The sequence below is a fragment of the Mauremys mutica genome, chromosome 6 (genome assembly GCF_020497125.1).
Source record: "Mauremys mutica isolate MM-2020 ecotype Southern chromosome 6, ASM2049712v1, whole genome shotgun sequence".
NCBI classification, from domain to species: domain Eukaryota; kingdom Metazoa; phylum Chordata; order Testudines; family Geoemydidae; genus Mauremys; species Mauremys mutica.
In genome coordinates this window covers 116,873,481-116,887,389 of record NC_059077.1, presented here as the reverse complement: position 1 = coordinate 116,887,389, position 13,909 = coordinate 116,873,481, and the positions used below count along the sequence as shown (strand labels likewise).

The window sequence follows — 13,909 nt, the reverse complement described above, 5'->3', positions numbered from 1 at the left end:
TCCCTTTCAATGAGATGCCGACACGACGCTTACACCTCACCAGCTCTCAATTCAAGGCGTGAAGCAGCTAAGTTCTGTAGGATGTTGACTGAATTTACTGTACAGGAAAATTTGCGTAGATGCATTTTTAATGCCAGAGTACAACAGCAAAATGAACTAAATCAATCAAGAGCACAGCACTCGATTTGCAGCAGAGGAACGTATCCCATAGGAGAAGGACATACCCTACGAGGCAAGCTGTGAGCAAATCAGCAAGGAAAAGGGAAAGGAAGGATTCAAACTCCTGAAAGTTACTGTGTTCTCAGACTCAATCAACCAATATTGAAGACCCCATGCATCCACTACCTTCAAGCTTTGAAAAATTACCTTCCCTGGAACAAATCTGTCCTGTCGAGCAAAGCCATGCAAACAGGCACAACCATTGCAATGTGACCTTTTCTCAGTCGCTGCAGCAGGTTTAACTTTAAGTGAAGGAGAGATGACTGAAAGCCAGCAAGTGTTCCAGCAATATTTGCCTTCCCTGTGGCTCAAACACTCAAGCTCATTTGCTCTTTCACATCCCTCAGGATGTGCATGAGCCCAATTGCAACCATCACCTCCACCCAGGTGCTGTAAAGTGGTTCATGGCTCCAGTTTGTTTATCATCATTTACACAGCGGGACATTTTCAAGAGCATCTAAGGGTACGTCTACACTTACCTGCCGGTTCGACGCGGAGAGTTCGACTTTTTGGAGTTCGAACTATCGCGTCTGATCTAGACGCGATAGTTCGAACTCCGGAAGCGCCGCGGTCGACTCCTGTACTCCACCTCGGCAGAAGGAGTTGGCGGAGTCGACGGGGGAGCCGCGGAGTTCGACCCCGCCGCGTCTGGACGGGTGAGTAGTTCGAACTAGGGTACTTCGAATTCAGCTACGCTATTCACGTAGCTGAATTTGCGTACCCTAATTCGAACCCCCTTCTTAGTGTAGACCAGCCCTAACAGATTGAGGAGCACCGAGAGGGGGTTCACTCAGCCCTGAGCACCATCTCCTCGTGACTGGGAGTGGCATAATGGCACCCTTTCCATCCGGTGCCCCCTGCCGATGGATGCTCCAGCATTGCGGTGGTCTCTCTTGCTGTAACACAGCCCTCCGGACAGATCACAATTTAAATCCACCCCTTCTGGGGTAACAAACGTACAATGACAAGTCTAGAAGTGTCCCAACACAAGAGATTCTTCCACCGCTCGTGAGCTATTGATTGGCCTCTTCTTCAGGATCAGTCTTCAGCTCCCACCCTGGGCTTGTACACCTCTTCCTTGTGGCTGGTGGGGAAACCCAGGCCCACCCTCTGCTCTGGGTTCTGACCCAGGGACCCTGTATGAAGCAGCTAGGTCTGCTCCTTGCCCCAGTTCAATCCCCCTGTTCCCTGCCCTCTGACCGCTCGGACACTAATCCACCCCCCCAACTCCCCTGCCCTCTATCCAACACCCCCTCCCTGCTCCCTTACCGTGCTGCCTGGAGGTGGGGGCCGGGCTGGGCTGGGGCTGGGACCAGGACTGGAGCCACCCGGCCGAGGTCGGGGCCGGACCCGGGGGCTGGGCAGGAGCTGCGTCGCACTGCCCGGTCGAGTTCGCGGCCGGACCTGGGGGGGCAGGAGCCGCACAGCTGATTCGCGGGAAGCTGGGGAGGGGGAGGAGAAGCCGGAGGAGCGTTCAGAAGAGGAGGCAGAGGCGGAGTGAGGTGAGCTGGGGCCGGGGGAAGGGCAGGGAGCTGCTAGAGCTTTTGTTAAATTTAAAAGCCCTTTTGGAACTAGTTGTCCCTCGCGGGACAACCGGTTCTAAACTGGCTTCTAAATTTAACAATCGGTTCCCGCGAACCGGTGGGAACCGGCTGCAGCTCACCACTGCCTGGCCCCCTTTCCATCATAGGATTCATTCCCTCCCTGTGGCCTTTTTTCAGTCGGCCTTCCCAGAGACAGGGAACGCCCTACCTCCTGTCTGTCTCTACGGTTCCTAGTCCCAGAGAGCAACGGCAGACTCTCTCCCTGCAGCTTCCCTCTGCTTATACTCTTATCCCAGCCCTTCCTCAGCAATGCTCAATCCTCAATTAAGCCTGGCTCTCTCTCCAGGTCCAGCCTGGTATGTTAATTGGCCTTTGAGGTCCACATTAACCCTCTTAGGGCCTGTGTGGGGTACATGCCGCATCACAAATTCCACCGGCTTTCATTGGGATTTGTATTCTTAATTCCCTTAGGCAGTTTTGAAAATCTCCTCAATGGTTGCTTTTAAGAATAAGACAATTCACACTTTTAAAGAGCTATTGATCAGCTTTTGTATCTGCTACCTATAATTTTATTGCAAGATCCAAGGATACTTGATATTCCATAAGCAAGTCTCTGGTAGCAAACACTGAACAAGAGGAAGCACCGGTTTCCTTATTTTTTCTCCCTATGTGTATTAATCTAATATCTTTATTAACATACATTCAGAAGAGGAGCTCCATTCTCCCTCAACTCACACCCAGATGATGAGACTATCAATGAGTATGAAAAGTACTGAACCCACAACTGATGATTTCTATTCACATAGCCCTTTTCATCTAGAAGGACACCAAAGCGCTTTACCAACCTCATCAATTCTTAACATAGGGCCCAAAGAATTTGCCATAACCCTGCACATCTGCTCTTGTGAACAGTAGCATGGGATTTTGAGAGCACAAATGGTCAACACCCGACCTTTATATCCCCTCCCAAAGACAGTATCTTTGTCTTTCACCTAGCACAGTGGGGTCCTGGTTTATGACTGGGGCAACTAGGCACTACAGTAATACAAATAAACAACAACAACAACAACAGTAACATGGGCCTGATCTTGGATTAGGTCTCAGGCTAGGACACAGATTCAATATTGACTGAGAGGGAAGAGTCAGTTCCCAATACCCAGTCAGTGCATCACCTGAGTTGTTCTCTGGAGATCTCCCATCTTTACTGTCACCCAGGACAACCCTGCTTAGCTTCAATAGGTATGTCTATATTCTTGTGCCTTTAAGTACATGTGAAAATGAAGTATGACAGTCAGTTGAACATAGCAGTGCAAATCTACCCAGGGATCCATTGATCCCATAGATGAGAACAGAACCAAAATTTGAATTCTTCCCTTTGTGTTCCATTTATGACACAATTATTTGAAAATAAAAGAGGCCGCAACAAAGAAATCCATAATCTATTTTAGGGCAAGTATGGAAAAGAATTATTGCAGGAAAAAGTTATTGGAGCATTACACTGGTCTTTCTATTGAGATGCTGAGCCTGATACCAAGCCTGATTTTCCAGTGTCTTGCTCCTTGCGCAGCCACTTACACCTGGACTTGATAAGCCCCAGGTGATTAGAAGAGGAGACTGAATAGGGAGAGATGAGTTATTTACATGCGTTTGTCACGGGCTTGCTGTGCAAGTCTCTTTGGACCTGGATTCTCCTCTCCTTAACAGGGCTGGTTGAAAAGCAGCAATTTTTGTGTGTGGAAAATATCATTTATTTATCCTGAAATTTCCTGCAAGCATTATTTTGAGTTTTTGACTGGAGAAAAAAAAAAAGTTTCAGTTTTAAAAAAAAAAGTTTGTTTTTTGTTAGAAAACTGGAAAATGTTCGAACTTACCATTTTCCATGAACATTTTTGTTTTGGTTGAAAAGTGATCTTTTTGCCTAAAAATGTTTAGACAACAATATCTACCCCTTAATAGCTACTCCTGCGGGGGTGGGGCGGGGGGCAGGGGTCTCCATGCACTGCCTGCACCCCAAGACCTGACTCCGCAGCTCCCATTGGTCAGGAACTGGGGCCAATGGGAGCTGCAGGGGCGGTGCCTGCAGGCGGGGCAGCGCACAGCGCCCCTTACCCCCCCCACCACCAGGGGCCGCAGGCACATGCTGGCCACTCTGGGAGCGGCGCGTGGAGGGGGCAGTGGGCAGAGCCCCCCGGCCCCGCTTACCTTGGGCGGCTCCCAATTGGCAGTGCAGCAGGGCTAAGGCAGGCTCCATCCCTGCAGTTCCTATTGGCCACAGTTTCCAGCCATTGGGAGCCACACAGTTGGCGCTTGGGGTGTGAGCAGAGTGTGGAAACACCTGCCCCCGACCAGGGCCACAGGGATGTGCCAGCCACTTCCTGGAGCAGTGTGGAGCCAAGGCAGGCAGGGAGCCTGCCTTAGCCCCGCTGCACTGCCGCCCAGGAGCTGCCCAAGGTAAGTGCCGCCCGGCTGGACCCTGCACCCCTCACCCCCTCTCGCACCCCAACACCTGCCCTGAGCCCCTTCCAGCACCCAAACTCCCTCCCAGAGCTTTCACCCCGCATCCCCTCCCCGTGCCCCAAGCACAGCCCAGAGCCCCCTCCCACACGCCGAACCCCTCAGCGCCAGCCCAGAGCCCACACCCCAATCCCCTGCCCCAGCCCAGTGAAAGTGAGTGAGGGTGGGGAAGAGCGAGCCACTGTGGGAAGGGGAATGGCAGGGCAGGGGGCGTGGCCTCAGAGAAGGGGCGGGGCGGGGCAAGGGTGTTTGTGTTTGTGTGACTAGACAGTTGGCAACCCTAGGAGACACAGACTGCTTATGAGGGAAGCCTGGAATGATGGAGAATTCCTTCCTCCTGTCTCAGTAACTTCCTGGTTCTGCATTTCTGGTGTAAATCATTTCTCAACACTGGAAGTCAGAGGAACCCACATTTATGTGGAACAGAGAGAACTTGGGGAGTGAAATGAGAGACATACTGGAAAGCTCTGTATTACACAATACCCCACAGAGAAAAAAGGGCCAGATTTTTCTACAAGGATGACGGTGTGGAGCGGATGCTGCAGGCGGATGTTTCCCCTTTCCACAGAGAACTGTCCGCCCTCTACCTTACCCTCACAACTTGCGCTGGCACTGGAGCTCTCTGCTGCTCAGGGATTTCTGCCTGAAAATCTGGGAGGATGTTACTGTAAAACAACCCGGAGCTGAATTAACTCCCTTTTGGTTTCCTCAGCATCTGTTGCCGAGCAGCCAGAGGAGGACTCAGCCAACAGGATGCAGGATTTTCCTGGCTTCTCTTTTAGAAATAAATCACTATAATAATACAAGTATCAGAGGGGTAGCCGTGTTACTCTGGATCTGTAAAAAGCAACAGAGAGTCCTGTGGCACCTTTAAGACTAACAGATGTATTGGAACATAAGCTTTCGTGGGTGAATACCCACTTCGTCAGACGCATGACACATAATAATACAGTTCTACTAAACCAACAAAAGTCAGGAAGGAGAGAAAACACATTTAAAAGGAGCACATTTCCAATAATTCTGAAATAGATTCAAGGTTTAGGGGGAAAGCTGCACATGGTTTCTTCCTGCCTTGTACATTTGATCCATTTGGAATGTGCCTTCCATTTGATCATCACTGGATTTAGAGATTGGCTTGACTGAATACTACATGGAAATGTCATCTTCATCCTTTTTGACCTGTGCAATCCATTCAAGATACTTTAAAAAAACATCACTCAAAGGTTGCTTTTTTCCTCATCAAGAAAACTAGAGATGATATGAAAATGCTAGGGACACTTGTTAAACTTGTAAAAAAACAAAACACACCTGTCTACTTGAAATTTCCAACTGCAACCCAATATTCAGTTCAGCATAGAACTTTCTCTTTTTGAAGGAAGTTCTCCTTGCAAACAGTCAAACCATAATGGACAGGCCAGTGCAAGTAGAAGCCTTGAATTCTGTAATGATTGTTTGGCACAGGCTAGAGTTTTGCCCAATCACAGTAATCCCATATTTTGGAAATTAGTTTTGAAGGGCAGTAAAATGGCCTGAACCATCTTTTTGTCCCTTTGCTATTCAGGTCTCATGCATCAAGGGATGGAGGGTGCTGAATATATCATAATTATAGATGTGCAACGTGATATCCCTGGCTAGGTCAACGGCAGTGGAGATCAAACCTGGGACCTTAGAATTTGAAGCATGAGCCTCTACTGCCTGAGCTAAAAGAACCAAGAGCTAAGGGACTCTTACTGAATGGGGGAGGCAGCCTAGTGAGAGATGATGTGGAAAAAGCTGAAGTAAATGCTTTTTTTGCCTCGATCTTCACAGACAAGGTCAGCTCCCAGACTGTTGCACTGGGCAGCACAGTATGGGGAGGAGGCGAGCAGCCCTCAGTGGTGAAAGAACAGGTTAAGGACCATTTAGAAAAGCTTGATACACACAAGTCCATGGGGCTGGATGCAATGCATCTGAGGGTGCTGAGGGAACTGGCTGATGTGATTGCAGAGCCATTGGCCATTATCTTTGAAAACTTGTGGCGAACAGGAGAGGTCCTGGACATTTGGAAAAAGGCAAACATAGTGCCCATCTTTAAAAAAGGGAAGAAGGAGAATCTGGGGAACTACAGACCAGTCAACCTCACCTCAATCCTGGAAAAATCATGAAGCAGGTTTTCAAGGAAGCACTTGGAGGAGAGGAAGGTGATCAGGAACAGTCAACATGGATTCATTAAGGGCAAGTCATGGCTGACCAACCTGATTGCCTTCTATGATGAGATAACTGGCTCTGTGGATGAGGGGAAAGCAGTGGATGTGCTATTTCTGGACTTTAGCAAAGCTTTTGATACAGTCTCCCACAGTATTCTTGCCAGCAAGTTAAACAAGTATGGGCTGGGTGAATGGACTATAAGGTGGATAGAAACCTGTCTAGATTGTCAGGCTCAGTCGGTAATGATCAACGGCTCGATGTCTAGTTGGCAGCTGGTATCAAGTGGTGTGCCCCAGGGGTTGGTACTGGGGCAGGTTTTTTGAACATCTTCATTAATGATCTGGATGATGGGATGGATTGCACCCTCAGAAAGTTCGTGGATTACAGTAAACTGGGGGGAGAGGTGGGTATGCTGGAGGATAGGAATAGGCTCCAGAGTGACATAGACAAATTGGAGGATTAGGCCAAAAGACATCTGATGAGGTTCAAGAAGGACAAGTGCAGAGTCCTGCACTTAGGGTGGAAGAATCCCAGGCACCTCTACAGGCTGGGGACCAACTGGCTAAGCAGAAGTTCTGCAGAAAAGGGCCTGGGGATTACAGTGGATGAGAAGCTGGATATGAGTCAGCAGTGTGCCCTTGTTGCCAGGAAGGCTAACGATATATTGAGCTGCATTAGTAGGGGCACTGTCAGCCAATTGAGGGAAGTGATTATTCTCCTCTATTTGGCACTCCCACATCTGGAGTACTGCATCCAGTTTTGCGCCTCCCACTACAGAAAGGATGTGGACAAATTGGAGAGAGTCCGGCAGAGGGCAACAAAAATGATTAGGGAGCTGGGGCACATGGCTTAAGAGGAGAGACTGACGGAACTGGGCTTATTTAGTCTGCAGCCTTCAACATCCAAAGAGGATGGAGCTCGGCTGTTCTCAGTGGTGGCAGATGACAGAGCAAGGAGCAATGGTCTCAAGTTGCAGTGGGGGAGGCCTAGGTTGGAAAAACTATTTCACTAGGAGGGTGCTGAAGCACTGGAATGGGTTCCCTAGGGAGATGGTGGAATCTCCATCTTTAGAGGTTTTTAAGTCTCAGCTTGACAAGCCCTGGCTGGGATAATTTAGCTGGGGTTTGGTCCTGCTTTGAGCAGGGGGTGGGACTAGCTGACCTCCTGAGGTCTCTTCCAACCCTAATCTTCTATGATTCTACAAACCAACTCTGTTAGTCAAAGTTGTAGCAGGCTCATCAATTTCTATATGTGACCCAGCCATCCCTAGGAGGGACAGAGTGCCACGCTGCGTGGGTGTGTATTATACATCCAGATGAATTGCACTGATATTTTTATGATACCCTTGATTTTTAGGATTCCCATCACTGGAAAGCCAGCTAAGATTATGAGGTACGTATCCTATATATCTCAAATACAGAGTTCTCATTTTGAAAACCCAGCTCTGAAAATGATGTTAGCATCCCCACAGCCACTTTGTCTCTTCCCTAGGGACATCTGTCCATTAAATCACTGGAGTGAGAGGTTGGTTAGTGTCATTTGGATTATTAGAACTCTGCAGCATCTAATTTGAGAGTTTAAAACTGTTTGGCTTTCTGAAGGGCAGTGATTTCTGTGTATGTCAACTTCAGTCCAGGACAGAAATATCTGCTGGAGACTTATGGCACTATGGCAAGCAGCATTCTGACTTTGTACACTGCAATCTCACCAAGGCATGGTTCAGTGAAGAAGGAAGTTTGCAAGAAAAGGATAGAAACACTGAAGAGAGGAACAGAGGATTCCACAGACAGTAGAGTGCTAGCCTATTTACCCGCACACATTAAGCTCTATGGGGAGGTCACTAATATAGAATCATAGAAATGTCGGGCTGGAAGGGACCTCAAGAGGTCATCAAGTCCAGCCCCCTGTGCTGAGGGAGGACCAAGTAAACCTAGACTGTTCCTGACAGGTGTTTGTCCATCCTGTTCTTTAAAACCTCTAATGACAGAGGTTCCATAACCTCCATTAGAAACCTATTTCAGAACTTTACAACCTAGTTCAGAACTCTAGTTAGAAAGTTGCGCAGTGGGGGTCGGGCTGCTGTTCATCAGGGTCGCGCCACTGATGTCAATGGAGCTGGCCCCATTTACACCAGATGACGATGCAACACTGCTGTCTTGTTGAGGTTTTCACTGGGCCAGGAACTGCATTGGACCCTCACTAGAACGCGGGATTTGGGATCCATGAGCGGTACCGCGTTAACTTGGGGACCACGCTATAGCGGGGACTGTGTTAAAATGAATTGCAATTAAAGTAATTACATCTGGAATCCATGGCCCTGACCGCGTTATATGCGAATTCACGCTATATAGACGTGCGTTCTAGTGAGGGTCCGGTGTATCTATCACTGCAGGTAGCATGTAAAATAAACACAATTCCTGTTAACATGACCCCAGGAACGATTCTTCTACACCAAAGCTATGATCTGGAGGAGGCCAAGTTATTAAATCAGAAATAAAAATGCCAGCAGTTTCTTTGGAATAGAAAAAAGCCACTCTTTCCTTGTTTAGGTGCAAATTACCAGTTCATTCACCACTTTGCTGCTGCTTTACAGAGAAGATGCTAATTTCACTGCACTCAGAGTCTAGAATGACAACTGAGTACAGCAAGATGAAACCCTTTGAACTATCCTCAATGGAACTTGGGGGTGAAAAATGCATTTCCGAGATTTGAGACCGGCGTGTGTACTTTTTATTTATTTAACTGTGACCCAATGAGAGGCAAGCACTTCCCCTTGCAGGGACTTCCCATTATCAGACAGCAAAAGGTTATGTCAGATATTACATCAAAAGAGGTTTGTAACGCAGGAGCCTAGTGATTAAACATTCAGTGCAGCAGGGAAAATACCTTAATGGATCCACTTGCACAACAGCAAGTTTCAACGAGAGCAGAAGCAGGAGAGTCTCATTCATGTTGCAGGTACTAGATAGCTAAAAGCACACAGTATGTTACCAAGTGAAGAGTGTTTCTGATAAGCGTTTGATTTGCTTGGGGGTACATGGATTTACGCATGCATTTTGCCACCTGTAGTCACAGCCATTTGATTCCAACTTGGATTGCAAAAAGAAACCCCAAACAAAACAAACTTTCCACAAGATGCTCCGTATTCACTAACACGCTCCCTTCAAATCCTGCAACATTTCAAAGCTGTACTAGAATTAGGACTTTCAAACATGTGCATGTGGGACCGCACCTAAGCATGCCCGGCTGCTGTATGCCAGTGTATGCACTGGGGTAGGTGTGTGGTTTTACCAAACTCTCTCTAGTTGTTTTTCTTTGAGATGCCAAGAAGCTGGGTTAATAGTTACTTCCCTCATGCCATGTGGTGCTGGCACTGTGATAAAATAAGGGCAAATCAGATTCACAGTAATAAATCCTCTTAGCCAACCTGACCCATTGCTCTGACTTGGACTCTGCTTACAAGCGCATGCAGTGTGTTTGGTCAGCCAGAAGCAGCACGTTGTTCATGGTTTATGGGTTAATCTGAAGTGGGGTAGTGTCTACTAGCCCCCTCCCCCCTAGTGCAGACAGCTCTTATCAAATGATCCTGCAGATCATCTTGTAAGAACAGCAGCAATAATCTCACTTGTGAGGATGATTGCTCTAAAAGAGGACTGACATTAGCCTTGATTTTAATGCACTCTCCATAGGCCTGGCTGTGGGCTGACAACGATTACTCTTGATAGCAGAGTGCCAAGAGCGAAGCTGTGGATTAACCTGCAATGAGTGTAGGCTCTCTAGTCTATACACACCTGTGACTCTCATTCATGTGAAGCAGAGTTAGGCAGATACACTGAGGGGAGAACCAACCCCAGCACGCCTAAAACCTTTACCTTGAACATCGTCTGGTCAATGAGCCACAGAGGAGTTCTTAATGTGAAGCAGTTGGGTGTTTGAGAAGGAAACCTGATTTGGGGTTGTTCTTGTGAGGATACAATTGCCATAGCATAAATGGAAGAGACAGGATACTTTCATTTGGCTGAACCTCATGTGGGTTCCAATGGCTTTCAAATCACATCCCCTGCTGCCAGGGCTGTAAGCATCAATAAGGATGTGTATTGCAGGGTGATTTGGTAGGCAGTGCAATGCACAATGACCAAGTCATGCAGGTTAGGGATGTGGGTGACAGTTTAGAGATGCCAGAGTATGGCAGGGGTTGCTGAGACTTGATTAGAGATGATGCTTCTAATGGTTGGTGTGCGAGGAAGGCATGAATAGAAATAGCTGCCTGTCGCCTGAATGTACTGGGGGCTGGTAGGAAATGGTGGCCCAGAAAGAAATGGGTGTGGATATCTTAGAAATGTATTGAACTCACTCAGATCAAACCATTAAAGTTTGAAGAAATGAGACAGCCCCTGGCACGTGCTTTGTTTTGGGATTAGATGGGAAAGAGAACCCAGTGCTAGACACCAGAATATACTGAATATGAGACAAAAAAGGCTTTAGATGGCTGGTCCAATGGCTCTTTGAGGCCTGATCTTCCATTCCCTGGGCTGGCAAGGGCTATGTATGCTACAATGGCAGCACTGGTCAGCTCCTGGCAGCAGAAGCACATCACATTAGTCTGTGATTGAGGAAGGATCAGCCCTGAAGGACTCCAAAGATAACCCCACTCAGCCTTTCTTGGCCAAGGAAGGTAACTGAGGGCCCTGAGGAAAGAAAGCTCTGTCACTGATCTTTAGGGTGGAGGGAAAATGTTCCCCCAGTAAAACAACATTTAAAATGCCACAGCAACTTTGTCCTGCTCACATGAAGACTCCCAGGGGAAAAAGTTCCTAGAGAGCAGCATTGTACCAATACTTGGCCATCTCATGCCAGATCCTGTTCCCCTAAAGTCAAAGACAAGTCTCCCACTGAGTTCAATTGTGCAGTATCAAATCAATAGTGAGGAGTGCATTAAACCTCCCTGTACAAACGCTGCTTTCCAAAAGCTACTTCCCTAGATGGCACAAAATGCATTTTGGTGGGAAAGGATGGGTGTAAAATGACAACATTTCCTGGTCTCAATGCTACTCCATCATTTTCAAATCCTGAAATTGGTGCAGCATTAAGTGAACTCGACCAAGTCAAATTACCTATTGTGCCTGGAGTGCTAATGCAGAAAATACAATTGCTAGTAGGGAATATTTTCAAAAGTGCCTAAGGGAATTAGACATACAAGTCCCATTGGCTTTCAGTAGGACTTGTGCACCTAAATCCCTTAGCCACTTTTGAAAGTCTTCCCCTTATTTTTCTGATTATTTTCTATATTGTCTGTTTCTGCTATTAGTTCAATTACAATCCCAAATTTGCAATAAACTAAAAAGAAACCCCAAGAAATGTAATGACAGACACTTCTGCAATCACCTGTCTTAAAGATTCACATATACGAGTTAACTTTGCAGAAAAAAAGACACACAAAAAGGACACTATCTAATTAAACTGCATTAATTTAGCTAGATTATTAACAAAGCTGGCTATTAATTATATTTGTTATTTTTTTGCGCAAAAAAAGAAGAAACACAATGTTTTGAGATTTGAGTGACTTTAAGAAGCAGTTTAGAGCTTTTGGCGTCCTGCAACTTGAAAACGGCTTTAGCAGATATAACTGCACGGGGGCTGATTTTACTGTTTTGTGCGATCCTAAAAGAAAAGCAGGTAAAGAAGAGAATTAACTGTATGTGTGTGTGAGAGAGAGAGTGACACACATAAAAATAAAGCACATTTGCTCTTGTCAATAACTAGAAACTGTTATAAAGCAGCTTTCCCTTCATCTGAGCCCTCAGCAGTCCATTCAGTATAGTAGCAAATAGTCCTGGCTGTATCATTTCAGATCTGATTCAAATCTTATTACGGTTATTTTATTGCCAAGAACACATAATCTTTGCATTTGGGGCCTCTCTGGAAACCATGCAATTCATAGCCAACTATTAAAGTGAGCGAGCTACTGTACATTCTTAAACTGCAGGCAGCTTCATCTGGCTTTTTTTTAATTATTAGAATTAACCAGAACCTCTGTGGATAACTGATGTGGATTTTATAAGTCTGCTCTCTTTGTTTTGCTACAACAGAATCATACATCAATTACAGTTGAAAAGAAGAGAGGGGAAAAGGAAAATCAGGGATTACAGGGATTTTTTTTTCTTTTTCTGCATCAGCATTGAAGAATGAAAGTGTTTTATACTTACAATAGCTGTCGGGGTCGAAGCCAGCACACAATACAGCACCAGAGGTGAAATAAAGCTCTCATCCTCTGTTCCTGGGTAAGGCTTCATCAAATCTCCATCCTGACAGAAGAAACCCTGGATATGCACCTGGAAAGTGTCAGTGCACTCGAAGTAGTAGGCGAGCAGAACGGTCCCAGCCATGATGACAAGCTGAAAATACAGCATGGTCACACAGAGACATTAGTTGCTGTTAAGCAGATGCAGCTGCGTCTCTGAGCTACTTTAGTCCCACGGAATATCCTCCCTCCATCACCCCAACAGCTCTTCCAGTATTGCTCTGTGTGTGTGTATCTCTCTCTCTCTCTGCTTTGTAACATCTGTTACATAAACCTTCTGGCAAACGACACTAATGAATGTCTCAGATCGAAGTGGGTCTGCAGCATGGCTCACAGAGGGACTGGAGCTTTGGCGGCTACTTTATCAAAAGGCGTATGAGTGTCACCAGCAGCGACGTTCCATGCAAACTAACAGGACAGCAGGCAGAACCATACACTTTGGTGGCAACAACCTAAAAATCAATGCATACTGGTGGGTGGGGAGGCGTTTGAAAGAACAAAGGTTGTGGGGACCAAAAGCCAAAAGACCAAAAGCTGTGGAATTCAGCCAGTGCAGGGGAGAGTATATACCGTGCTAGTCCAGTGAAGCCCCGTGTGGCCCAGAATGGGGACTCCTCTCCAGGTAAAGCGAGTTTGCCTTTTCATGGAGCTGCCACTTACAAGGGAAGCTTTAAAAATCTATTCAGGAGGAGCCCAACATCTGCTAAGAGGAACAATGGACCCAGCCTGCCTCCCAGCAGCTCTTTCTGTGACCACTTCTCTGCTCCGGGCTTCACACTTTCTACAGCTCCTCCTTCCCTTTCCTAGCAAACGGTAGGTGGTTGTGCCTACTTTTGTACTACTAGGATTCCTTTCAGGGTCTGCTCCAGCATAGACCCTGGGCTGAGTCTGCTCCTTTAAACATGCTTATTTCACCAGGATCCATCCCGGTCTCATTTTTTGTTTCACTGTAATGTTTGATAATGTCTTGCTGGCGAACAATGCTGGCTTGGCAGCCCTGGAGACTGAAGCCTTCTACTTACCCCTCACAGATCTGACAGGGCCACAGCAGTGCAAGCTCCTCCCCAAATTGCTGACCCCCACTTCCCTCAGCCCTGACCAGGAGGGATTATGCCACAGAAGTGAGAGGATAAACCAGGGGTTC

General features: G+C 46.9%; 1 protein-coding gene across 3 annotated transcripts in view; it reads right to left on the bottom strand.

The window, feature by feature from the left end:
* PLPPR1 (phospholipid phosphatase related 1) overlaps positions 1-13,909 on the bottom strand; it is a 195,752-nt gene that overhangs the window by 46,166 nt on the left and 135,677 nt on the right. For all 3 annotated transcript variants that reach the window (XM_045022157.1, XM_045022158.1, XM_045022156.1), the window contains one exon: positions 12,671-12,859. In XM_045022157.1, the coding sequence (XP_044878092.1) occupies positions 12,671-12,859 (189 nt within the window). The remainder of the gene's footprint in view (positions 1-12,670; positions 12,860-13,909) is intronic.